The sequence below is a fragment of the Haliotis asinina genome, chromosome 9 (assembly GCF_037392515.1).
Source record: "Haliotis asinina isolate JCU_RB_2024 chromosome 9, JCU_Hal_asi_v2, whole genome shotgun sequence".
Classification (NCBI taxonomy): Eukaryota; Metazoa; Mollusca; class Gastropoda; order Lepetellida; family Haliotidae; genus Haliotis; species Haliotis asinina.
This window is the reverse complement of record NC_090288.1, coordinates 6,333,571-6,360,681: the sequence shown is the minus strand read 5'-3', so window position 1 is coordinate 6,360,681 and position 27,111 is coordinate 6,333,571. Positions and strand designations below refer to the sequence as shown.

At 41.2% G+C, this 27,111-nt stretch overlaps 1 protein-coding gene across 1 annotated transcript; it reads left to right on the top strand.

The window, feature by feature from the left end:
• Positions 1–170: 170 nt before the first annotated feature.
• On the top strand, positions 171–25,103 carry LOC137297025 (uncharacterized). The gene is made up of 15 exons (XM_067828971.1): positions 171–562; positions 2,030–2,311; positions 3,127–3,176; positions 3,875–3,946; positions 4,857–4,902; positions 6,313–6,344; positions 7,024–7,062; positions 7,992–8,143; positions 10,958–11,090; positions 15,890–16,021; positions 17,134–17,324; positions 18,500–18,585; positions 19,683–19,899; positions 20,328–20,602; positions 24,992–25,103. The coding sequence occupies exons 1-15, from the start codon at positions 171–173 to the stop codon at positions 25,068–25,070; spliced, it is 2,178 nt and encodes a 725-aa protein (XP_067685072.1). The 3' UTR covers positions 25,071–25,103.
• Positions 25,104–27,111: the final 2,008 nt, after the last annotated feature.

Below are 27,111 nucleotides of genomic sequence, written 5' to 3'. Positions count from 1 at the left end.
CAAACTGTTAATATTTGCTAGGTAGAGCGTTAAACAATGATCACAAATCACATGACAGAGATGTCGCAAACCCGCCATGATTCCGCTGAAATGGTAAGTGAACTCCCTCCTGTTCCAGTTACCTCACAGAGACCGCTCGTGGGAAGAAGGACCTCCGTCGGCTTCAGAGGATGATAGAACGTCCCCTCCGTCGATCAGGGCAACAGAAACACGACAACGTCCCGCAGAAGCCATGGATCGAAGAGGTGATGGGGGGCCTGCCGATGAGGCAGAGGCAGTTCCAGAAGACGTCCGAACAAGCGAGCAGCAACGGGATCGACCTGCATGGACTGGGCATGCCCACCACCGGTCCACGGTCTCGGCGGAAGTCGAATATGGTTAGCATTGAGGAAGATGATTATTTTAGCGACTCCTCGGAAGAAGAGCCGGACCTGTCAGCCATGACGGAGGAGGAGAGGAAGGAGTACCTAGAGGCGAGGGAGAAGAGGAGACAGGAAAGGGAGAAGAGGATGAGGGAGAAATTTGGAGACAAGTATGACGAGATGAAGAGGAAGAAGAGAGAGTAGGAATCATTGATTAGCTTCATAGTCACCGTTGACTCGTTAATGATTGACCGAGTTTACTTTTGCGTAACAGTAATCCAGCAAATATCACGGAAGGGGGAGGGGGGACACTTGAATTCACATATTGTACCCATATAGGAATCGAACCTCGGTGTTCGGCTTGACGAGCGAACGCTTTAACGACTAGGCTACCCACACTGTCTTGCTGTTACAGAATAACTAGGCTTCCCACGGCTTCTTTATTGACAGAACGACATAAATGACAGTAAATGACCACAACATGTTGTGCAAGGTTTGTTCGTGAGTACGTGCACGTGCGTGTTAGTCTGTGTGTGTGTTTGTGTGTGTGTTTTATTGATGACAATATTCACCAATAATCCATCAATATGACGATGACCTCTACATTACTAAGTAACCAGAAGATCCAATGCTTGATACTACATGTAACGATCCCCGACATTGACGTAATCAACACGCCATCATCTACGTCACCCACTGTGACTGATGAATAAACAATTCATGCAGCTAGGATCAGTTCTAATCCAGGCTCCCACTAATAAATAGCATAAAAAGGATGGCTTGACGTATGTTTCAGGGCCCCGATCCACAAAACGTTCGTAGTCCTACGATATTCACAGGCCTTACGAAAGGTAGCAACGTTACGAATGCTTTGTGGATCGAGGATCTTGTACCTCAGTAATGGCATTTCGCAAGCAGCAACTCCGTGCACGTTGTGAATTACATATTTGTGGTTTGTAATTATAAACGACAGCCTGTCATTCGACGTCTCTTTGTCATGATCGTGTGTTCAAATCCCAGAATCGCTACAATTATGGTCGAAGTTTTCCCTCGTTGTCAAGTGGCGTTTTCGTCACAAATATGAAGAACCATCTGTTGTACTGTAATTACATTTATACGCAATCCCCATCAAAGCTTGTAATATCATTGCATCAAATCCACAGGGAAAACCGCATTAGAATCGGTCCAAAGAACCCCGCGTTTGTGTTTACACGGGAAAGTAGTCAGATTGAGTGCACAACATCGTACCCTGACCGCGTGAGTTGTTGCGCACAGTTGTGGGTGAGGAGATCCAGACTCGATTATTTACAGACCGCAGTCAGTTAGCTGGGCGATCCGGATTAGAATTGATCTTCAGTAACCCAGGCTTGTCGAAAGAGACTACTAACGGGCGGTCAGACTCGCTGACGTGACTGACACATGTCATCGTAACCCAACTACGTAGATCGATACTCAAGCTGTTGATCACTAGATTGTCTGGACAGGCCGCCGCCATACAGCTTGAATTTCGCTGAGTTAAGCAAGAACGAATCAATCATCAAATTGTGATGAAATATATTTTTCAGGTTCTGATGTATCAGCTTAGAAAGTGTGATCATGTTCTCAGAATGTGAAGCTGAAATTCGAATTACCAACACGTTTTCACCTTATACATATTGAAACCCCAGACAAAGGGAGGCTGAAACTCGAGCCAAAGCAGAAGCCGCGGCGGCAGCAGCGGCGGCGGAAGCGGCAGCTGCGGCGGCGGAGGCAGAAACAGCAACAGCAGACGGATCTGACAACACAAAAGGGAGAGCCCCTAGCGGACCTATCAGAGACATGTCCACACTCCAGTCAAAGGCGAGGCAGAAACCGAAGAGCATGGTGTCTTATGAGCGTGGTCCAGCCAGAGATGTCGGTGGCACCATCGAGAAGACCGATGCCAGAGACATAGGACCTTCGCATTCAGAGTGAGCCCTTGATTGATCATATTGACGCTGGCAGTTAAACCTGTCTGTTTTTTACGTTTCATCAGCGTTTATTTACATGTTATAGTGTTTGAGTTGTATGAAAGCAAAATATCAAAGTGAAATAGAAAGGTTTTCAGTTAAAATCATTTGGATCTTCCTGCATTCTTGCAGTTTTGAGATAGATATGACATAAGATTGAAAAGGTCTAACATCAGGTTGGATTGTTAAGACGTGAACATATATACTATCGTGATAACACATCCACCTTGGTATATAGAACGTATCATTTAACGAACGTGATTAACATTTCACGAAGCCTTATGAAAGGTTAATATTTTTCAAATGTGATATGAGAGAAAAAGAAAGTAAAATTAATGCCATGGAAAATATTAACACGGAGTGATGCGAGATAAGATTCCTGGGTTTAAATCACATTAAAAAGTTTTAAAAAGGCATAGTTATCATGTTATCATATTTATTAATAAACATAATACATAACATGTTCCGGTTAATCGTACCAGTTTATTTGTGTTGTGGTCTGTTGTAGATAAATTAAAGTAATACTCAGATTATTTTTATAGAGTGTTTAAAAATTTCATATTACCCGTAATACATCTTGAAGAATACTGGACACCTAATGATATTTGCCATCAACATGAACAGTGTATCTATTATTCCCATGTGTTTTACGATGGTGATGTGGCCTTTATGGATTATATCTTCGAGTAGCCGAAGATATAATGAATATACGTGACGTTTGTGTCATTGTGTTGTGCAATGGACACATATGTGACACAAATAATTGAACTTTCCAGTTGGACGAAGAAGACGCCCACAGCCAGAGACATGCCGAGGAAAAGTCGTGGTAAGACATGTGATCGTTCACCATGTTTTGTCTATCAAATCGGGGAGGGGTAGCTAAGTAGTTAAAGCGTTCACTTGCCACCCCGACGACCCTGGTTCCATTCCCTACATGGGTACAATGCGTGAAGCCATTTTCTTGTGGGCTCTGCCGTGATATCACTAGAATATTGCCAAATGCGGCGTAACGCTAAACACTCAATCATGCACAGTAGATACAGTTATAGTTTAAACGTTTTCAGGTTCCAGTTCTGTATCACGGTATTGGCAGAACCACGGTATTTTGCCTTCGTTTCGGTAATCCAATCCAAAAATTCGATATTTCCGGTTTTCGCACAGTCAGTTCTATCTAATCATAAAATTAGTCTTGTTCTTTTCAAAAGAAAAAGATTATGGTTATTTATTATGGTTATTTATTTCATGATATCAAACAATTTAAGGTTTGGTTCTTGTTGTCAGTTTTCGTCATTATGATCATATCTCACATTCCAAACCTACAAAGAATTGATCCGCAGGCCTTCTACCGCAATAGGTACTGTACCGTGGTAAGAGAGTACGGTTTCACCCCAATTTGGTACCCGCCTACGATACTGAGAATTGTCACAACGTGTGAATATTGCATTTTTTCATTTTGTTGCTATTGGGGATTTTTTTTTTTTACAAAAGGTTAAATCGTTACATTAATATTTATTTTCTCTTCAGATGACGGGTTTAATTTCGAATTCAAGCCTCCAAAGATGCCAGTTCTAAAGTTAAATTTAGGTGATGACAAAGGTAAGATAAGTTTCCATAGTATGCGACACTCTAAGATTTTTTGGAAATCACTCTTTGATTCGAAATGTGCTATTTTAGAACGGCGATGTGTTCGAGTAGTTCATGGTCTTGTTCATCAGGCCAAATCCCTCTGTTTCAAGTTTACACAACAATCCAGGACCCGGGTAGAGAATGGTCTGCATTAGCCCATGCTTAGCATAAGAGGCCACCAACGGGATCACTGGCTTGGTTGACACATGTCATTGCACCCCAATTGCGATCCAGACTTGATTATTTACAGACCGCCACCATGGAGCTGGTATTGTGTGGTGTAAAAGTAAACTCACTCACTCCAGATATATAGGCCGAATGCTGAGTGCTGGTTAAACGACCAACAAACATAGACACAGCATGTGTTTGCAATGACCAGCGAATGATCAAAATGTTTTCTGATGTGGCACAGCTTGTCAGTCATGTGAATAATGGGTGTTTGTGAAGGAGGCTAGAACAACATTTCAGATGTATCTATAGACATTCACTCTGTGCGTTGTGTTCACCTTGTGATGGTATGTGGTCCTTTGCATAGAGCGCAGGTGACAAATCAGTCAAAGTGAATGAACATTGGGAGGATCCTTGGAAGGGTGACCGTGTTTGGTAGCTTGACTCCCGAGAGTTTCTAGGACTTAGGACGAAGCACATGTGATACATATGGTCTCACTTTAGACAAGGGATTTTGTTCAAAAGTGCTTCTGTTCATCTAGGATAAAATGGGTACCAGGTGGGATAAGTCATTTGATTAAAATATTCCAGCGCCAAACAGGCTGGATGTGTTATTCGGAGCACTAATGTGTTTGCTCTTTGTGCATGTACAAGTATGTGGAAACAGGCGTTTTGTTGTGTGTTTTTTAAATGGCCATTATCATTATTTCAGATGTAAGACGGAAGAGTAGAGCAGGCACAAGGGTAAGTGAAGGCTAGTAGTAACTTGCGTATACAGGACTAGAACACTACATTAGCCACGTCACAATAGTTTGGTAGCCAGGTAGTTTAAACGTTAAGTCGGCACGATGAAGTCACAAGTTTGATTCCCCATTAGAATACAATTTGTCGTTGCCAGTTCCGTCTCTCTCGTTGTATCGCGAGGGTATTGCTAAACACGCATAATGCTCTTTTCACGCACTAATGACTATAAGTAGCATGTTTCAACACTGATGGCCCACGCAGACCAATGAAATGTTATAAGAACGTATGGATAAATATTTAGCAAGATTTCAGCAATGTTACGGTGGGGGGTACCAGAAACTGGCGTCACACATTATATCCATGTGGGGAATCGAACCAGAATCTTCAGCGTTATTAACCACTAGGCTACCCCTTCGCTTCTCCTTTAAATCGACAAGTAGATTCAGGCACATTAGGATGGCACAAAATTCAAAATAATCCCCAGATATAGATTGAGCTGCTTGCATTCACACTCGCATGAAAACTATGAAACCCCCAAAGCAAAACCTTTACAAGAGTGGGCCTATGCAAAGGAAAGTTTTCATTTTGGGTTACTTCTTTACATATCTTTATTTGGTACTCTAAGTATCCAGTATTCTGCTGCACAAATAAATTATCTGAACCCGCAATTTTAACAAAACTTACACGTACTCCCGGGTACCCATGTACTGATGGGTAAACAAAGACATATTTCGAACAACGCCGCTTGCCCAAGGATGTCTGATTGATCTTCTCTGATAACTCTGTAAATCAGCTACTTTCGTCTATTATTGCCACTGATTACATTATACATATTCGCCGTACATGAAGAGAGTCATGAATCCACAACACTCATCCTTTTTAACGTATCCATGGAAATCAAACACCCACACAGTTCCAGTATGCGTTTTATTGCTCATTTGAAGCAGTTTATCCTTTGTCTCTCTAGAATGTAATAAACTTAATGTTTTCCACGGCAATGCGGGGCACTGAATTCAGTCTTGGTAGCTTTGATTCCATCTATCCTGTCTGAAAACGTCGTTCTATAATTATGATGGGATCTATTTAGTTTTGGTAGATACTCCGACCAGTATTCAATAGTCTATTTTCAAAGTTCCCATCCTCCCATAACAAAAATGATGTTTTAAGAACATTTGTAGCATTTCAAACTCAATCTACATCATGGAAATTTAATTTAAAGAAATGATTATTTTCTGTGATATTAACAATATGAGAAAACTGAACTTGCTGAACGCTGATTTGCCAACAAGCACAGATAAAAGAAACTCCGCTGTATTTAAGAACAATATCTTTGTGGTAATATCACGTCATTTAAAATGTTCAGCATCTTCAGCAACTTTCAGCACCAAATGATGCAGAGTAGCCATCATATGTATGTTTCAGAGCCGCGTCAGTGTCTTCGAGAACCCGGATGAAGGTGAGATCAAAGAATATGACACCTCTGTTCCTTACCAGTGCCTCCGCATATCAGAAAACATCAAACTAACGACTGTCCCGCATATTAAAAGTTTCAGAACACACATCCCTATTTCTCAGCGCCTAGTAATGAGCTGTTGATGTGGGCTGATTTTATCAATAGGGTTGCGATAAGCTTGGAGCGAATTGGAAAAACTTAAATGACTAATATTGATCTCACGAAGCGCAAATGGTGAACTATAGCCAGACGACGCTCTGGTCTGATCCACTGATATTATTCATCGTGTTTTTCTTCTTATGAGGTAATTAATTTTCTGTTTGTGGCTCGACACACTGCACCAAAACTAAATGGGAAAAGCCGTTAAGAAATGACCACGTTTGCCCCTTGGCATTCAGACATGGCCGATACTGTTATTCCGTGCCGCATAGAAATATTGGTTTCACTCCTTCTGAAACTTCTTTGGATCAGACAAAGGGTTTTTAAGCACGTCATGGTGATCTTACACGAGTACCAAGAACATGAAACGACGTACACTGTGTTATTAGCATCAAAGAAACACTATCACATTTTATAAGGTTTGCTCTTTGGCGTTTTTTTTCCCTTCTTTTCAATATCGTCTTGTGTTATTGTGTTTTTAATCATCGTGGTGATGGTTCTACGTGTAGATTTATCATTCCAGTTGAACCGGAGGTCAATGAAGGTCAGGACAGTCCAGCGGGTAAGGAGATATGATGGTCATTTACAAATCAGACATCTTAAAGAAATGTCAAGTATAGGATTGCTGAAATTAGCAATATATTTCCGAGAACGTCTTATCATCAGGCAAATGGGGAAAAAACCCAAACTATAACTGTATTTGTTTGGTATTGAAGATTTTTTCATCACTCTACTAATTTTCAGTTTAGTGCGTACAATTTCTCTTATTGGTGCACTGAACACAGTCAATCTGTCATTATATACTGACGTACAAAAGAAAGTGTCACCTGGCTGCTGTTCTGGGATTGTCGTATTAGTACGATGAGGCCTGTTTTGTACAGCTGAATGCTCTGGCAATGTGGCTGTAAGAGGTCCCCATTTGACATTCCAGTGGCTCGTACTCGCTTCGTTGCTGATAATCTTGCCAAATTGATGTGTGTCATTAACTGGTAAACCTCTAACAATCTCAATCGACTGAATTTTATAATGTTGCTGCATATTATGTACAAGCGATTCAAACCAATCACGAGTTTCGTGGTACTCTACGAAACACGCTTTAAATAACTTGACATCACAATCAAAACACTTTTCAATATATATTGACGTTGCTGTGTTGGAAAATGGCGAAAAAACAGCTGTGTACTTTCTTTTATGCATCAGTTTAGAACAGTGTTACAGTGAGTGCGCATACTTCAATTAACGTCGCTTAGTGTTTAGCGAATACATCCTGACATTACGCAGGTTCTGGAAGATCCGGACATGAATAGACAAATGGGAAGGATCAACTATTTGTAAATGAGGTACAAAAACGTTTTGAATAGGTAAATCAGACGGAATAACCATCATATGATAATGTCTAGATAATCTAGCAAGCGTAGTTATTTTTACACAATCACTTTCTTGCCTGCTTCGCTATTGAATGACCATTAACACAGATAACGGTTCTTCCAGAGGACCTCGGCGTTTTTGAAATGGGGGAAGATGGAAAGCTCAAGGTCAAGGACGGCGAAGAAATTGACGTGAAAAGGATTCCCAGTGCCGTTCTTCGGCGGCTGGGGATTGATCCAAAACTCCCAGTGGACGAAATAGTCAAACGGTTGAAGGTGAAATTACAAAACTGATATTCACAGGGTATAAAATGTTTGCCCCTTTAGTGTCAACATGCTTAGATGCCAATGTATGGCAAATCCATTATTTGGGTAATTTAGCAAGAGATTAATCCTTGATACTTGGAGGATACTATTTGTAGTCCCGTCAAGAGGTGAATCTCGGTAGTACATTTTAAGTTTTGATTACTGTAGGAACTATTTTAGTTTTTGACGTCATCAGTCACGTGATATTTTACGCCTTTGTGTTAACTTCAACCACTACATTTTTTGTCTGATTCATTTCTGTTGCTAATTTTATTAAGAGCAGGTGCATTGATGTGCCAATGATCGTTGCTAAAAGTGAGGTGAAACCTTACTCAATCACCCTGCTTTAGTAGCTTAATTCAGGAATCGTTTCTCGTGTCAAAGGCCTTAGCTCGATTTTGCTATTGTGGGAATGTGGGAAGCTTAATTCTTGTGTCTCCTATAGTCATATAGCAGTATAGTGTGGCGAAATCACTCACCCACTCATTCACAGACCCAGGGTTTACATCAACTTTGCAACAGTGTTTGTCTCGAACGAACTCCTATCTCGACCACCATGTGTCACATGATGCTCACGTGATCATGTATCAAATGAAACCAGAGACTGATATAGTGAGCAAAGATCCACATTGTAGGATTGTTGTTGTGGGTAACAATGATCCAAGACCTACATCTATTTAAACCTTTTGCTTTTTCGAAGTAATCGGACACGAAATAGGATTTAACTTTGTTTTTCAAATTATTCCTCAACACAATGTCGTGCGTACGTTCGTTTGCGATTGTATTACTAGTCCAGTTTTAATTCCGGTTTCATAGTACAAGCCAACTGAGATTTTTTAAAGTTTTCTCGACATAACCCAGTCGTATCTCTTTGCGTCAACCATTTCTTCCAACATAGGGATTTTCGCGCAAACTAAATTACTTGGGAAAGAACCAATATCAGAAACATCACATCTGTCTATCCATATTGCGTTACCCGCCGTCAAACATACTTACTTTTGTCCGCCAGTATATCCTCAACAAGCCCTATAGCAAAAATGGCTCTTGACATCAGTAAAATAGATATAAACAATAATCCGTTTGTGAGTTGAAGCTTGCATAATGTCTTATCTATTTCTCTTTTCCGCAGTTAAATATCATAGACTAAACCTGTAAATATCGCATTTACACCGCCTTCGTATAAGAAAGCCTTCAACCCCAAACCCACCGGAACCGGATTTCAGTGAAAATCCCACAAGAATTCAAAGGGATCGTCCGTCTGAAATGCTTAGTCAATAGCATGTTAACAAAATCAGTTAGGGAATAAATAGGGAATTAAACATGATGTTATGGCGTCGGGAACCTACCCAAACCTGTTTTCTAAGTTCCTAGCAACCCGAGACTGACAGTTCCTTGTTACAGCACCGACGTACAGCTGCTGAGGACGACTAAGTCCGCCCCGACTCGGAACAGCATCGCTGACTAAATGACATTTATTCGATTACCTCCCTTAAGTTGGAAGGTTGTTTGACTTTGGTTGAATCTCAAGTGATCTCTTCCTTCCCCGAGGTCATCATTCATCTTAATTCGCCATCAATATTGACTAGCGGATTGTATAAAGAATACAGCACTCTGCCGAGGGAACGACTCAAATGTCAAATCCAATCATATGTATGAATACCAAATACCTCCTACTGAACAAGAATGCTTCATACAACATGCATTTTCGATGTATATATGTGGTATGGTGTTTGATGATTATTCAGTGTCAGTTTAACTGTGACCTTGTTTGCCCTTGAAACGTACCACGAGATCTGATCACGTCTTCATGCTTGAAGCCAGTCTCTTGATACTTACGTTTGTATTGTTCTAAGATGATTATAAGCAGCTGCAAAACCTATGTGGAAGCGTAATCTAATAGAATGCAGTGAAATGAATGAAACGATGTCGTATGTTTGACAACCTTGCATTTCATAGTGGCTTTCGCCAGTTGTCGGCTGTTTGAAACGAAAAACATGCTTTCTTCTGAAGCAATGATTTATGTCCTGAAGTCATTGCTTGGGTGAAAATACAAAACATCAAACGGCAAAATTTGCATTACCATTTGCATCACGTGCTGCGCCATAAAACGTCATGTCAGATGTCAGTCACTCCATGAATGTAAACACAGCATGAATGTAAACCTCGTATTCAGACACAACCTCTGATATGTAAAATAAAATTCACACATGTTGGTATCACATACACACAGTACGTACCCGGTACCCTAAAAGCGTGAAACCGAATAGCTTGGGTCCGTTTCACAAGTGATCGCAGCGTTACGACTTTCGTAAGTCTATGTTAAGGTATGGAAGTTATAATCATCTTAGCGCTACAATTGCTTGACGAAATGGGACTCTGGTGGTTAAAATGAGTGATCCGGTTGACGTTGTGCATTGATTGGTGCTTATGCTATCAACCACTAGTCTACGTGACCCAATCCATTCTCCATTATTCACAGACCCACGTGATAAGCTAAATATAGCCGACCTCATGTGTTTAGGGCATTTGACGAAGTGATCTTTTCCGACAGAATAGATCACAGGATTGTCTGGTCCAGCTAAGGATATGTATATGCCACAGTGACAAAGCTAAACATGACTGTATATGTCCAGATACGATGATACACAGATACTCTCTCTCTCTCTTCTCTTCTTTCTCTCTCTATCTATCTATCTATCTGTCTCTCCCCTCCCTCTCATCCAATCTACACATACAAGATCACAATTGCTTGCAGAATGTCACAATCTGGATTTTGTTATACAGGAGAAGCTGGGTAATGACGTGGTTGTCAAAGACGGCGTCTTCGCTATTGGGACGAAACCCATCTCTGCCTACGATCTGAGCAAGGTCACGGACGAGATGCTTGCAGAAGATCCCGAGCTGGACATCAACACATGTAAGGTCATTTAGTTAGTCACACTGGACACATATGACTGACGTATGTACAAGTAAACCTTCATTATACAGAGTCGGATTACTCATGATATGGTTTATTACAAATGGAACTAATTGTGGAATCTCATGATGTACATATGTATGATGGCTGGATGGATGGGTGGATGGATGGATGGATGGATGTATTAATATCTGCAGACCAGTGCATGACGTTATGTATCTCGACGGTGATTACATCTACCATGTAACATCTTTTGAACAGGAACGGTGGGGTAGCCTAGTACTTAAAGCGTTGGCTCGTCACGGCGAGGACCCGGGTTCGATTCCCTACATGTGTACAATGCATGAAGCCCATTTCGGGTGTCCCTCGCTGTGATATTGCTGGAATATTGCTAAAAACGGCTTAAAGCAATCCTCACTCACTCTTTCGTAAATTCCGGTAACTGAGAGAAGATTGCAGCTCAACCTGCAATTTAATGTGAATGTTACACAGCGTGTACCACCGTATATTATGACTGCACGCTATAGTACAGTATTGATGGTAGAATAACAATTACGACAGCACCAGGTTAATTATAAAGCTGCTTTGATGTGAAGTGAAGATTACGACTATGTCTTGTAGTTAAGTATGGATGTCAGAAACAAGTTTGCCTTCATCAAAATGTTAGCCCGCAGATTACGAGTAAGTGTGAAGTGTGAAGTAAGGAACACGTATTTGTTAGTAAAGTCTGGACGTCAATGATCACGACAGAACCCTGTAGTAAACTCTAAACTCTAGACTCAAAGTAGTACACTCTAATAGCGAGACTACGATGGATCATCAAATGGAAGGATCATAATGATCCGACAGTAAAAATAGGAATGAAGATTGAACTACTCTGAGCCTCTACACATCAGGGAAGCCTACAAATTCCCACAAGAACAACAATATGTAACTATGTATACAAAAATGTTGACATTTGTGTGTTTCTCCAAACAAACAAAAATAATAATTTGACAAACACAGACAATATGCTAAATTACTGTAAGAGATGTCCATATAAATAGGCTTTCATCTCCCTAACCGAATTAGAATAAAGAGACTGATGTATATTGCACTATATTCAGAATACGTACCTGTAAAGAACTGCCAGCATAACTAACAATTCGATTCTCTGTCTTCTACAACAGTTACCCATCAACAGATTAGCAGTCCCAATGAAGCATCACAGAGTATTGGAAAGGGGGACATAAAAACATGAACCACTATTCTTCCGAAACGAAGATTCCTTTGAAAATATTTTTAAGATAATGGTTCATCGGTCTCTTTCGTGTATTTCTTGAACGGCTGTGTATGCGTCATGTAAATGACCATTTTCTCCATGTTATGGAACTATTTTAGATTTTGCGACCCTGTCCATGGTCGCGTTTGTCCTCCCAGCACCTAAATACTCGTGCCATTAATGACCCCTGTCTTCTGTAGCTGTGTCCACCTAGGCAAGTACACGGTACGACTTCCGTAAAATTAAAAGCAAAACAACCTGTGATGTCTCTCAGAGCAGACTGTTTCAGCGTCTAATGTGCTCAGCATCCCCATCAAACGGAATCAGTAGAGGTAGACGGATCCCAGTCTGAAGGGAAGGAAACTGTTAGTTGTAATTCGTTCTAAATATGTTGTCGTGGAGAGCGATACAGGCAGGAACAAGGCTTTAGTGAATGTTTCTTCCGTGAGTGAGTGAGTGAGTGAGTGAGTGAGTTTTATTCTATTCGTGACGATCTGGACCGGGGCCTAGGGCTCTATTACGGCTAATAAATGAATGAGTGAGTGAGTTTAGTTTAACACCATATTCAGCAATATTCCACCTATATGGCGACAAACAATCAGGTTTTTTATGGCTGGCCTTATGAAGCCTTATGAGCAAATACAAAATATGCAACCGTGATACATTTCTGGTGATTAGAATCGTAAGTTTACCGTTGCTGAATTCCAGTTCGACATATAATCAATCGCTTCAAAAGACAAAAATTATCGGAGTAGATTTAGGGATTAAACTGTTCACTTCGATTATCCCAATGCAGATTTCTTATTCAAACAGTTCCATCTGGTTACATTGGACATCCAACCGCGGAGTTCATCAAAACAAGAAATTCCTTTATCTCAGAGCTTCCACACTCAATTCCAAGAGCGTAGTAGCGTGTTACGGCCGCGGATCGAACTGCTCATTAATACAAACGATACCATCTCTCTGCTTATGACAACCCGTCTATATTCAATCACTTCCAAGTCAGCTGTCTAGTATTTCCTCGTATAGTCAATTCCTAGCAATCAGGAATGTCTAATGACTTGTGATTACAATCGTTGCATGTCGGCGAGGTTCTTGTTGCGTGGAATTAGCGGAAAACCAACAGAGCTTCCTCATATAACGGAATTTCATTCAAGGAGGATGTTGACTGTCGACTGGGCATAGTGCAGGTGCAAATCATGCGTGTCATACCGATAGTTCATTCAAACCGAGGTGTTGGCTGTCTGCGGGGCATTGTGCACAATCAAATAATGCGTCTCAACCGAAAGGTCATTCAGATAGGGGTACTGACGGTCAGTGATGCATAGTGCACTACAGTGCATGTATATTCAAATAGGGGTGTTGGCCGTCAGCGGGACATAGTGCGCAAAATCATGTGTCTTATTCCGATAGGTCGTTCAGGTAGGATTAAACTTTTTTTTATAGTGAACCTTTTTCCTCCAACACCTTGACCTTCCAAAACGCGTTAATCTGCGAATTACCCGAAACGTTCAAAGTGACGGTAACATCATTCCTACATCGATATCATTACAAGGTTCAGTCGCTCCAAATTCGAAGATTTCATCAATTCTCAATTCATGTATAGTTTAACCTTGACAATGGAGACTCAGTGTTTTGTTCCATATATCCAGTTTGGTTCGTTTATTCATGGTGTGACAATTTTACCTATGTACTCGACCAACTACACAAGAAAACTTCCATGCCTCGTACACTGTACTGTGAAAGCCCTGAATCTCCACACGTACCATAAGCCGACGTAAAGCCATCAATAGTCAATCTCAAAAAGCCACAAAGTTCAGCTCAAACAGTACAATATTTAATTCGCAATAATTCTCCCGAGCTGGAACAACACCAGAAAGCAATGAACTGCAAGAGCCGTGTAATCCAAACATTCCTGAAAGAACAAATCTAAAACGTTTTACGTGTTTGCCTCCTAATTTAGAACGAACGTAAGCTAACTACGGGAAATTAGTGCACTTTATAGACGCCATCCATATTTCTTTGAAACAGTAATCATGCAATTTTGGATCCTAATCTTATCAGATTTTCGCGCAGTTTAGAATATGACCAATAGAAAGATTAACCTTTGGCAGAACAGTGCCCCATTGGTGATTGACATGATTACAGTTCGTGACATGACACTTTCAGAAAGGAAATGTCATATTTTGGTTGACACGGCAGTTATTGACTTTCTTTAAACGTAGTTAGAGCCCAGAGGATATTGATGGAATCTCATAACTGCCAAGTAAACCGCCAAAAATGTGTCATTAGATTTGTTAATCTACTCAAAAAGATAGGCATGTTTTTTTTTACTATTGACTCTCTCGGTCGAAATCAATTTACGAATGTTTTGCGATAGAATAATTCGTCATTTCCATACGAAGAAGTACGATGGCGAAGGGTTTGCGTAAAAAATTATAGAATTCTTATCTTTGTCATTCAAAGTCATTTCGATTATTTTGCAAACTGGTGAGTTCCTCGTGTGATATTGGCTACAGTGTGTCTGCGTAACACTTCGAAAAATCTCGCTCCATAATTTTTTTTCAAATAGCACATTTGTATTTGCGGGAGCATTGATGAAGTACTAGGTTCAAAAATCTTGAAATCATATCACAAACTGATAGAATCTGAATTAGATACAACTGACAGTGCGTAATGATCATCGCCACTGCCATATCATCACAACCATCAACGATTAGACATACACCTGGCTTTATCGTTCACGTTACATTTATTCCAACACCACAATATCAAAAGGAAACTATTTGTTATTTTACGTTTGCGTTCTATTCTCTTAGTCGTGTAAATGACGTTACCGCTTAAAATGACGTTAAACGAGTATCTGTTCTTCGGAATTGGCTGTTAAAAGTGACAGCACTAAGTCTCAAACCTTTATCAGTGCCAATGTACTCGTCACACACATTTAACTGATTCCCGGGGAGCTGGTAGTGACATGTTTAACGTCATAATGTAACTTTGAGTGAAAGGTCCAGTGCGGATGAACGATGCTTGAAGTTATTGCTACGTCCCTTGTTGCTTCTATTGTAGTATTTAATGTCACCGTGTCTGTTACAGTGAAGACCCACGGCGGGTTTGTGTCTACAACGTAATGTTTTTCCACTACTGTAGTGTTTAACGTCATAACGCCTGATCCACGTCGGGTCATCACATCTTATACTCTCAATGGCGTTACGTGTGTCACGGTTAATGGTTGACGGCTTGCGAATATTAACAGTGGCGTTACGTCATATCGTCTTTCGCAGATGAACGTTTCTTATATTCACGATGGTGTTCACGTCATAACGTCTGTAGGGTCTACGATGAGTGCATATTGATTGCACTCACTGTGGTGTTTAACGTCATAACGACTGTTACGGTGAAGGGTCCACGACGATTACATATTGTTTATGTTCACTGAGGTGTTTAACGTCATAAGGTCTGTCAAATTGAAGGGTCCACGACGGGTACGCATTGCTAGTTTTAACTGTGGTGTTTAACGTCATAATGTCTGTTACAGTGAAGGGTCCGAGAAGGGTAAACGTGCTGATGCAACGAGGAGGGAGCGAGTTGCGCAAGCATCTTCACAGGGTCCTTAATCAGTGCCAGGTGGAGGTCAAGCTCGGATACGCAACAGATTTAGATGAAACAGGTAAGTTCACTTAAAGCAGATGTGTGTTGGTTGTTTTGGCAGATTGTTAAATCCAAGTCATATTTATTTTCATAAAGGGTCAAGGTATCCTCATTTGACAGCACATTAGTGGATTACGAGAACACTTGCCTACTTTGATTCTTCAACTGTTTGATTAAATTGCAAAGCTTAAAACTTCAGGCATGCTTTGCTTTAAATGTCAGTTTGTTGCTTTATGTCTCTCTAAGAAATATTTCAGCTTCATAATGGTGGTCTGTTAATGATCGCATCATGAATAGAATTTCCCATACTTGACATCATAAGCATCGATCTACGTCATACGGATACGACTGGATCCACTTATCAGTGTGCTTCAAACCCTATTACGTGTAGTAGCCTCTTACGACAACATCGCAACCATTCGCGTCTATGTCCCTCTTAAAAGCGCCAAATTGACCAGACCTACCGAAGGGCATCCCCACTGTGCCAAAACAAAACAACGCAGAAAATTCCACGTTAAACATATTTCCTTGCTATTGAAACGGTAAAACCGGCAACGAAAGACGATGAAACTGAAAGACTATTAGCGAACTTTGACCTCCACTGTGCATGCGCATTACGATCCGCGCTTCTTTCAAATTTCCGAGCAGCTGTTCATCGCCTCGCGAAAAAAAATTGTTGAAGATGTCCAGATAATTACTGTCAGTCATTTTATACGAAATTATTAAATGAAACAAATGCGCATATATGTAAGATGATGATAAATGACAAATAACGCCATAGGAATACTTTTAAAAGGGACTGCAAGCTGGAAAATGTGAACATGTGGTCAAAACTTCCCCTTCCATGTGCGCATGCGCAAGATTAAAGTTGCCGGCTCTTCGGTTTTTATACAATTTCAGCGATTTAAAATTACTGTTTTTGATGTTTCAGTAGCGAGGTATTACGTTAATATTACCATTTCCTAAAGTAATGTGGGCTTTTCTGCGTTTCTCTGCACAGTGGGAAACTTTTCTTTGATAGGCCTGTTCACTGTATGTGCACCATCAAATAAAAGTAATTTTCAGTACATGTAATTCAAAGAAATAGTGGTGTCAGAACGATCTCATATTGGTTCGTGTATTTAATTGCAGATTCGTCCATCGATTTCTTGTCACACTACCGACTGGTTGATCCTGGAAAACTGGAGTCATATGCGCGCGCATTTGTGGTTGAGGATCGTGACCTTGACACTGTCATCAGCTACCTTGAGACTCAAACGGCACTTGACGGCGTGACGAGCATTCAGCACATGACATCGAAACAGGTGCAATATGTCCTCAAGGTGAGCCGTATGTCTTAATAGTAACACTTAAGTATGTGTGTGTGCTCTCCTCTGCTTTCCCCTTCCCCACCCCTCTATCTCTCTCTCTCTCTCTTGCTCTCTCTCTTTCTCTTTCGTGTGTGTGGAGAGAAAGATAGATATATGGGGATGTATGTGAGAGAGATGGTGCTTGTGTCAGAGAGAATGCGTGGTATGTGGCAGAGGAGTTTGTATGTGTGTGCATGCGTGCGTGCGCTTTGCTAATTCCATCCATTATAATCTAAATTATACATAGATCTTTCATTATCAAAGTGATATAAAGACATTGGTTAATTTTTGTTTGAATGAGCTTTTATTTGTGTTAACAGTTTCAGCGAGTCAGCGAAAGGGTGGGTTTTCTTTACATAGCTTCAAGCAATATTCTCACAATATCACAGCGGGGACACATTATACCCATGTGGGAATGAAACCCGAATCTTCGACGTGACGAGCTTTGACCACTAGACTACATCACCTTCCCTTTCACAAACAGACCGTCGAGCTAGAATATCTCAGAACTTGATATGCACCAGTGGTTGTATTTGTAACGCGAAAACATCCTTCTTTGGCCTCTCTGGTGTCGATGTTAGATAATGAACGGACCCGCCTGTGTAACCTATTTGATGTAGACATGTAAACCGACTTCAAGACAAACGGGAACAACGATCGATTTTTGCCATGTCTCTTAGTTGGGGTAGTTGGTGGTCCTGTGGTACAGAACTACCATCTGCCTCCTCTTGTCATGATATTACAATTTCACCGACCCTTTCAGTCTATCACGCCGACGTGGGAGCAGACTGTAACGGGCTTAGAAAATGTCGGATATGAGTACACCCCCCAATGACGTCAATTCCAAAAATTGAAAAAGAACCGTTATCTTGTTTTTTTTGTGGTATATGTTGTTTTCATAAAACCCAGATTACAAATCAGTTGATGTTAAACAAAACTGGCCAAGAAGAGTCCTTGGATGGGTGACCACGTTTGGTAGCTTGACCCATGAAATGACCTTTCTAGGACCTAGCTGTTCTCATAGCAGTGGCTGGCTACGTTCTAGCGCCTCACGGGCAACTTGAGTTGCCAGGAGTTATAATAGCTTGCAGACACGTGTGGACACAGGAGCTTTAAGAATGGTCATCATTACTATACGTTTCATTCAGGTATTGGACATCGACGATGCCAGCCAGGTGACGTTCCGAATGTTCGCGGTGATCACGGCTCTGTGTGAGAGGGTCACACAGATGGAGTAAGTACCTAAACCCATAAACGTTTAATCTGTGACATATAAACTTTGAAGTTTAATTTGTGACATATGAACTTTGAAGTTTAATCTGTGACATATGAACTTTGAAGTTTAATCTGTGACATATAAACTTTGAAGTTTAATTTGTGACATATAAACTTTGAAGTTTAATTTGTGACATATGAACTTTGAAGTTTAATCTGTGACAAATAAACTTTGGAGTTTAATCTGTGACATATGAACTTTGAAGTTTAATCTGTGACATATGAACTTTGAAGTTTAATCTGTGACATATGAACTTTGAAGTTTAATCTGTGACATATGAACTTTGAAGTTTAATCTGTGACATATGAACTTTAATCTGTGACATATAAACTTTGAAGTTTAATCTGTGACATATACACCTTTGACACATAAGCGCTGATATTTTACCCACAAACGTTAAATCTGTGTCGCATATGCGTTGAATCCGTAACAAACAAACGTTGAACTTTTGACACATAAACATTAAATATGTGACATAGAAACGTTAAATCTGTGTCGCATACAAACCTTGAACCTTTGACAACTTAAACATTAAATAAGTGGCATACGAACTTTAAATCTGTGCCACATAGGCGTTAAATATGTGGCACTTTGCAGCACACCAGCAATTATCTGTTGGAATTGAGAATGACAAGTTCGTCTAAAATCCTTCTATGATGCATTAACCCTGAGACTGTAACTAAGAAGAGGAACAGAAGTTGGTGCAGCGAACTGCAAACACAGAATGTCAGTGAGCTGACGCTAAGGTCACCCCTTCATATGAGCATATACTGAACAGCGAAAGAAACGCAACCCTGTCATTTTGTCTTTTTCAAATAGAACACATAAACATGAACACCTATTTTCATGAGAATTATTTTTTTCGAAAATTGCGTTCAGTACATGTTTTTTATAAAACACATCTTGTAGTTTTCGGGCGTTTCGGTTAAGCTGAAAGCAGACTCGACACGTGAAACCGTGCACGACGGATATTCGGTTGATTAGTCGTTGCCATTATGATTAACATGTTTATCGTCCCTTGAATCCTTTGAAAACACTGACCATGATATTCCCAGCTCTATCAGCAAGCATTATCTAGAGATCTGCAATCTGGCGGACATAGAGCGGAAGTTGGACCTCTACAAGGCGATGTTCTACCACAACGTCAGTTCTGACAGACAGACAAACTTCATCACCGCGGAATCCCTGAAGATTGAGTTGATCGCAGGTGGACTCAACTGGAAGCAGCAGGAATATATTATGGACAAGATGGAGCCGAATTCCTGGGGAGAGGTGAGTGTCGACAACATCATCTACTTGCACCTCAAACGACGGCAGCGTTTGTCAACTAGGTCATGGGGCGAGATGGTGAAATGAAGATTAGTGTAGTGTTCGGGAGTAGTACACGCATGCACGTGTGTCTAGTTGTGTGTGTCTGGGGTTTAGTTTGGGGGGTTTTGTGTTGGGGTGGATTGGTGGGGGATGGGGGTTGATATATTTGTATTTTTGTTTTGTATGGGAAAGCAAAACAAAAATATGCGTGCGTGCGTGGGAAGAATATGTATCCCACTACACTATATTTGTCGTAAGTGCTTATTTACGAAAAACCGGGTAGGCAGTCAGGGCACTGTGACACACACTGAATCATATCAGACATTTAACCATCCAATCCACAACAGTCAGAATCCATTATTCCATATCTGTCTTGAACAACATTCCAGATCTCCTTCCTCGACTACATGTGCTACATCCCGCTGTTCATGTCGCTGCACGACAACATCGTCGACAACCCACTGGACATGTCAGACCAGAAATACGTCATGCCCCCTCGACAGCGTCCCCCGTCCCCCCAGAGAGACATGAACCCGCTGGGCAACGCCCTGAGCAAGTTCTCCAGCTTCCTGATGAAGAAGCAAGCTCGGGATCTAAAGGATGGGAGGCTGGACCCCAGCATGGTCAGGGAGGACCAGCTCGCCGTTCTTAAGTCTTATGCAAAGTAAGTTTGAACACGGAATATTGGTCGCATTTCGAGTTAGTTGATTATTTTATGGGCTGGTAACATTCCGGCATAGCTAGCCCGACTAGAGAGCAAATATTAGAAACTAAATTTATTTCGCACACTGATTCTTCGACACCCCTTTATTGTAAGTCAGCAGCACGACTTAGGGGTGAAGGGGCGGGGAAAATGAGTGTATTTCATTGTACCCAACTGGGATTAGAAAGAGAGCATTAAGAGGTGAACGCTTTAACAGCAAGGGTCCCTGGTCCTCACAACGTCTTAAACTGGATAAGCACTGTGAGAGAAAAAGAAATTGTTTCCTTTCTACCTGGTATCCATATACAGCTATAAAGTGACATTAACAACTACCCGTGATTACCTTTTAAATTATCACTTTTAATTTTAATGCACCCAAAGGTATAATGATGTAAGGACAGGCGAACTCAGGTTACATAATTAAGTCCTTTCGAAGTAAGAGATGTATTCTCGGAAACGGAACAGCGGGACAAGGCAATCGGTTCTCCTTGCACTGAGAAAAAATGCCGGAAAACGGCCAGACAAGAGTCCAGAAGGTTTCCGACAATTATTTGCAAAGTTCCAAGAACAGCATCATTCCTCTGACCTATACCCCAAAGACGTCTTTTCCATTCCTGTAATTTTCAAAAATGATTTATGTGTTACTGAGTGATGGAAAAATTGGTCTGCAGTTAATAGTCGACATGCTGAGCCGTTAAGTTAGCTGTAGAGAATGCGCCCTTTAATGTACGATGAGTCGACTTGCTGTCTTGTGAAACACTGACCTGTTTGATGAATTATATAAGTATATACAAACAGTCAAAACAAACTGTACAGTGAGTTACCATGTTTATACCTGTACCAAATGTAGAAGGTATTCCGCCATAACTGATAGTGGCTAATGCTGGACTGACTGAATGATGATGGTTTTCAGCCTCTTTTAGCAATATTCCAGCAACCACGGCTAGTGACACCAGATATGGACTTGGAACATCTAACCAATCTGGGGAATCGAACTTGGGTCTTCGGCGTGACGAGCGAACTCTTCAACCACTAGACCACCCCACCGCTTAAGGATCCATCTTGCAACTGGGGCACTGTGTCAACCATGCCAGCGAGCCTGACCACCCGACCCCATAAGTCGCCTCCTCCGACAGGCACGGGTTGCTGAACACCAATTCAGTAACACTATGGTTGGAGGTTGTGTACACGGGCAGGCTTGCTTTCCATGGTAGATTGTAAAATTGGTCAGTGCGGGACAAGAGCTTGTGATGATAAGGCCAAATTGAGCAAATAAAAATATGATTGTATTGGCCACCACTAATGACTAGCTAATTGAATAGATAGAGATTTAACTGAGTTGTGATATTTTGGCCAATTGTCTGGAGAAATGCTGACTGGTCGCCACGTTTTGCTGACTGGTCGCTACGTCGACAAGATGTGCAGGGAGATGCTGACTGGTCTTCACGTATTGCTGACGTGTTCCTGGGGAGCAGTCCCCATATAAGCAGCACCGACACTGAAGGCAACTTGAGGTACAGAAGGGCGCCGACACCGACCAACGGACAACACCACCAGTCAACAGGCCTACCATACCAACGGTGAACAAATCATCAAAACTAACTGAACTCATATACACCAAACTAGAACAAAAATCATCAGACACTGCCACAATATCCTCTAAAACCGAAACGCAACGGAAAACTAATCGTCTGAAATGGAAACAAAATGCGTGTATCAGCTACAACAGAGCCCGAGAACGGTTGCCGAGAGCACAAAAAGGCGGTCACAGTATCCAAATACGGCAACCATAGCACCCCGAAACGGCATAAATATCATCAAAGATGGTGGCAATGAGAAACGAACAGGCTGTAGTTAATAATGTTTTTCGTCACCATGAGGCTAATCTGGAATATTTGACATTGGGATCTAGCGCATCAACCCGCTATAATTGTATTTAGCTTCAAACCTATGTTCAGACTTCTCCGTCAGGCTTGCGCCTCTGCACAGTTTGGTCCCCCGTTCGACCGAATAGGTTTGTTCCGAAAATGTCAACGTCTGAGTGTATTCATTGTAAAATGAAGTTAAAACTCGGACCACGTTACGTTACTATCAGAGAAGGAAACATAAATTTGCTAATAATTTCAACTGTGAAGTGTGTATCAGGATGGTTTATCATTCTCCAATGTTATCATCTTCATATTCTTCAAAATTTTCCATACATCCAAATATTTTTACATCATTTAACAAAAAATACAATTTAATAACGCTTAAATTGTGGCACAAACATTCGTCCGTCTTAGTTCTTGTAAGTCTCAATATGTTGCCTCCTGTGGATTTGAAACAAGTCCCTGTCCTAATCAGTGGATTGAGTTTGCCTTTTCACTTTATTAAAAAAGTCAAAATGATACTTTGTCAAGACTAGCAGACCAGCTGAGCAGCGAAGTCCGAAGAACAACGTTGGTTGGACTTGGTCTGCGTCTGAGAAGTGCTTAGCCTCTCTCATAGTCCCCACCACATCCTGTCATTACTGTTGACTGTTTCAGTTATATATGTGTCGTAATTAAAGAACAGTGTTGCAATTTTTCATCCTTCGTTGAGTTGTCGTGCTACAATTCAAACACTGATCTTCACGAGTGTGGTTGATGTAGAGCTGTAAAGATTATAAAGCTATGTTTGGAATGGTAAATTTCCTGCTTTAGGAATAAATAGTTTTTCTTCGAATCTTCGCGATCCCAGAGCTTGGCTTTTGTCCCAGACCTGTAGGATATCATTTGTGCTGATATCCATTTCATTTGAAACGGCTAATAGAACCACACGTCACTCAATGGCGTCCACTTCTTGATGCGCGACAACGGCTTATGGACTTACCATCGGATTCACGATGTTGTTTTGTGGAGCTAATCAAAGGAAAAAAGTTCAAAGTGTGTTGAGCGTTAAGGGTCCGTTGCGAATCTACCACAGTCGGGAAACATTACTCCGACGTGTACGTCTGGAAGAAGCTTCAGATAATGTAACGGACTTCTATGATGTGGCCATTTCAAAGACTCTCAATTGCCGGTTAATAAGCTGTCGCGATGATCACCCTTTTGAGAGCTCTTCAGCTAGGAAGATCGGATTGATTTATCTGCGTCGAACCCGACAGTGTTTTATATAAAGGTGTGGACTGGCACTATCACCGATTTGTTTTAATGTGTTTAGGAGGAGGATGACCAGATAACGACAGTCACTTCTAGGAACGTCCTGATCCCAACAGAGAGGCTAATAACGCGACACTTTTGATGTTAGCCATCATCGCTTAAAGGTGTGTTTTGTGCTGATGAAGTGCTTAATCGTTCGCTTTACAGCCAGTCCACACGAACGTTTTAAAAATCTTATGTCCTGTGCTTTTTAACATTGTCCAGAAGTTTATAAGCTGTGAGCAAGTAAATTTGCTTTAAGCCAAAGTTAACAACAGTCACTTCTGAAAGTAGTCCATTGTACGACTAGTCATAAGCACCATAAGCCCGGGTTGGGTAACAGCTGGCATCAGGTGTTGGAATGGATAAGTCTTGTTATGATTTTTGTAGCAGTTTAAAAGCAGCCTTAATACCCATTGGCTGTATATGTCCTTGTGCAGTTTTCTACAAGAGATACTTGCAGCCAAATGGTTGTGTAGGAGATAAAATTCTTGAGTTAGGATGTGGGTTCACTAGCAGCGAAATGGTTGTATTGGAGGTAAAATACCTGAGGTAAGGATGTGGTTTCCAAGCATTAACTTGTGTCATATACCGCGGAGTGAGAACAGACTTAAATGTGACTCCTTTGATCGGACTGTGAGGTTCGGTTTGGGGTTGTTTGTTTCATTCTGTCTCTTGTTTTTGTTTGTTTGCTTGTTCAGTGAGCCTGACCACCCAGTCCCGTTAGTCCCCTTTTACGGCAATCATGGGCCGATGAAGTTCTAACCAGGATCTTTAGTGGTGTTTCAGCTGCTGGAATATTGCTGTTCAGAAAGGAAAACGTGGGTGTTGCATCAAGCACTCGATTCTTTGCAGCATTCTATTTATAGCTGTAACATTTGCTGTGAGTGCCGTTAAATGAGTAATGTTTAATGCAGTTTTTAGCAATATTCTAGCAATATCCCGGCGCTGAACACCAGAAAGTGGTTTCACATATTTTAGCAATGTGGGGAACCCAACCCGGGGTATCGACGACACTAACGAATACCTTAATCGTTTGGCTACCCCACTGCGATAAGGAAGACAATAATGCATGACTTCCCCTCTTTAAGTCAGAGATAGCACTGCAATGAAATTCGGTGTAAAATCTCTACTCAGTCACCTTTCACTCACGCCATAATTGTGTTGTAAATGCTCACAATATCTGTTTCAGACTTCCTGACATCGATACCTTCGACAAGCCCAAATACAATGAAGACGAAGAGTATGAAACGATCGACCTCATTTACTGATATAAAGTACCGCACGACCTTGATCGGTACAAATCAATAGGCAGACACAAGTGTCAATTACACGAGCAGCGCGCGTGTGCATCTGACAACAGCTATGATGCCGGGAAGCCAACAACTCTGCTCTTTTAGCAAAGAACGAACGAAAGTGCCTTGAAACGTCCAACGCACGCGCACCTGCACGTGAAATCGTGGTGTTTGGCACGTGCCTAATGTGTCAGTGAAGGAAAACGTGTGTGGGCGCGCATGCTCAGAACAGCAGACACGTGGAAAAGGCGTAAATCAAAATCCAGATCTTGAAACGAAATATGAGTGTGATTTAATGTCTACAGGCACAAAATCATTGCAAACCAGACATATTCCATTGCCATTTTACTGCTTCTGTTATTTCATCTGGTGACCATGTTTGGCTTGTTTGAGATTTATTTGAAGCAGGCACCGTTGAAATGAAGCAGTTAGTTGAATGCACAGAGTTTTTCTGGAGCGACATTAAGGATTCCTCGCGCCATGTTGTCGCATTATCATATATAGTACCGACTTACGATGCTGGGTATGAATTAATGGTGTATTGTAATCATTCATGGTACAATTTTGTAAATGAAAATAGTTCTGTTTGGTCCTTAATGAGATGCCCTGGCGAGAAGCCACATGGAAAACGAAAATTAGATTTCGAAGTATGGCAGTCTTCGAGATTGGATGCATTACAGCTGATACAAGTGTCGGCGATGAACAACTTCAGCTAACTCAATACTTTCAAAGTAAACATTGTCGGGCAATGAGTTCTTAAAGGGTTTTCTGGGACTATTAACGCGTAAAGTTTTGTCTTGTGGTGAATACATAATATTTTCTGGAATACCTGATTGTATTGCGGATTAAATGTCGCTTTATCATTGGCTGAAAGTTATATCATTTTTATCGTGCGAAGTTGCGGGCACAAACAGGCACAACAATCGAGACTGATGCATGGATCTAAAGTTACGTTGGGTTGGAACTTACCAACAGTGACACATTGATAATGAATGTTCTGTACTGGAAAACACTTTTACCCAGAACTGCAGTATTCCTTAGAGACAAACCCCATTAATCAGGACCTTGATAACCAGAACAGTGAAGACACCTTAAGGCTCATACTGAAACCCTGTTATTCCGGTAGTAACCTTCCAGGCAGAAAATGCATTGCCCTGGACATTAACGTTCTACACCATGGAGGCACATTAATCATGATAGTAAATTTCTATACTGTAACCCAGCTAATCCGAAATGAAACGTTCTAAATAGTGAAACTGCGGTAACCTTCAGTGACAAAGCATGAGAATCGATCTATGCAACTGATACATAATGGCATGTGCCAACTAAGTCAGCGTGGCTGACAACTGATCCCCTTAGTCGCTTCTTACCCCAAACACGGGTTGCTGTGGGATAATTTTACCCCAGATGTTCACAGGTTCCTGGGACAAGGATTTAAAACGACCCCGTTAAACAATTCTGAATCCGTTCAGAGAAAGTACCCACCGCACATATGTTTTACGTCAGGTCAGCACTTTGTAACTCGAAATAATTTAGAGAATAGTATGTCTGGCCGCGACATAGATGCCAAAGACTTCCGGACAAGTGGACGTTGTCGTGGGTGTTCGAGAGGGAAGGAGACGTCGTCGGCGCGTAACTGTTCCAAACTTACAAGTTTCATTTGAATGCTTCGTCATGGACGGTGAAGCTTACAAACACAAACACAAACACACACACACACACACACACACACACACACACACACACACACACACACACACACACACACACACACATACACACACACACGATATATACGACAATATTCGCGCACAACGTTAAGTTCCATTTCATCTTAGCGCAATAGCACGGTCAATATAACAATAAAACACCTGTATTGCGCTGTCGCCCTCAGGAAATACTGACGGTATTATGGGACGTATTACTTCAAAAATTACTCCATTACTCACTTAATTCTGTAGATCATGGACGTAAATCTGGCAAATCCTTTCAATGAAGGCTAACGAGCAAATAAATC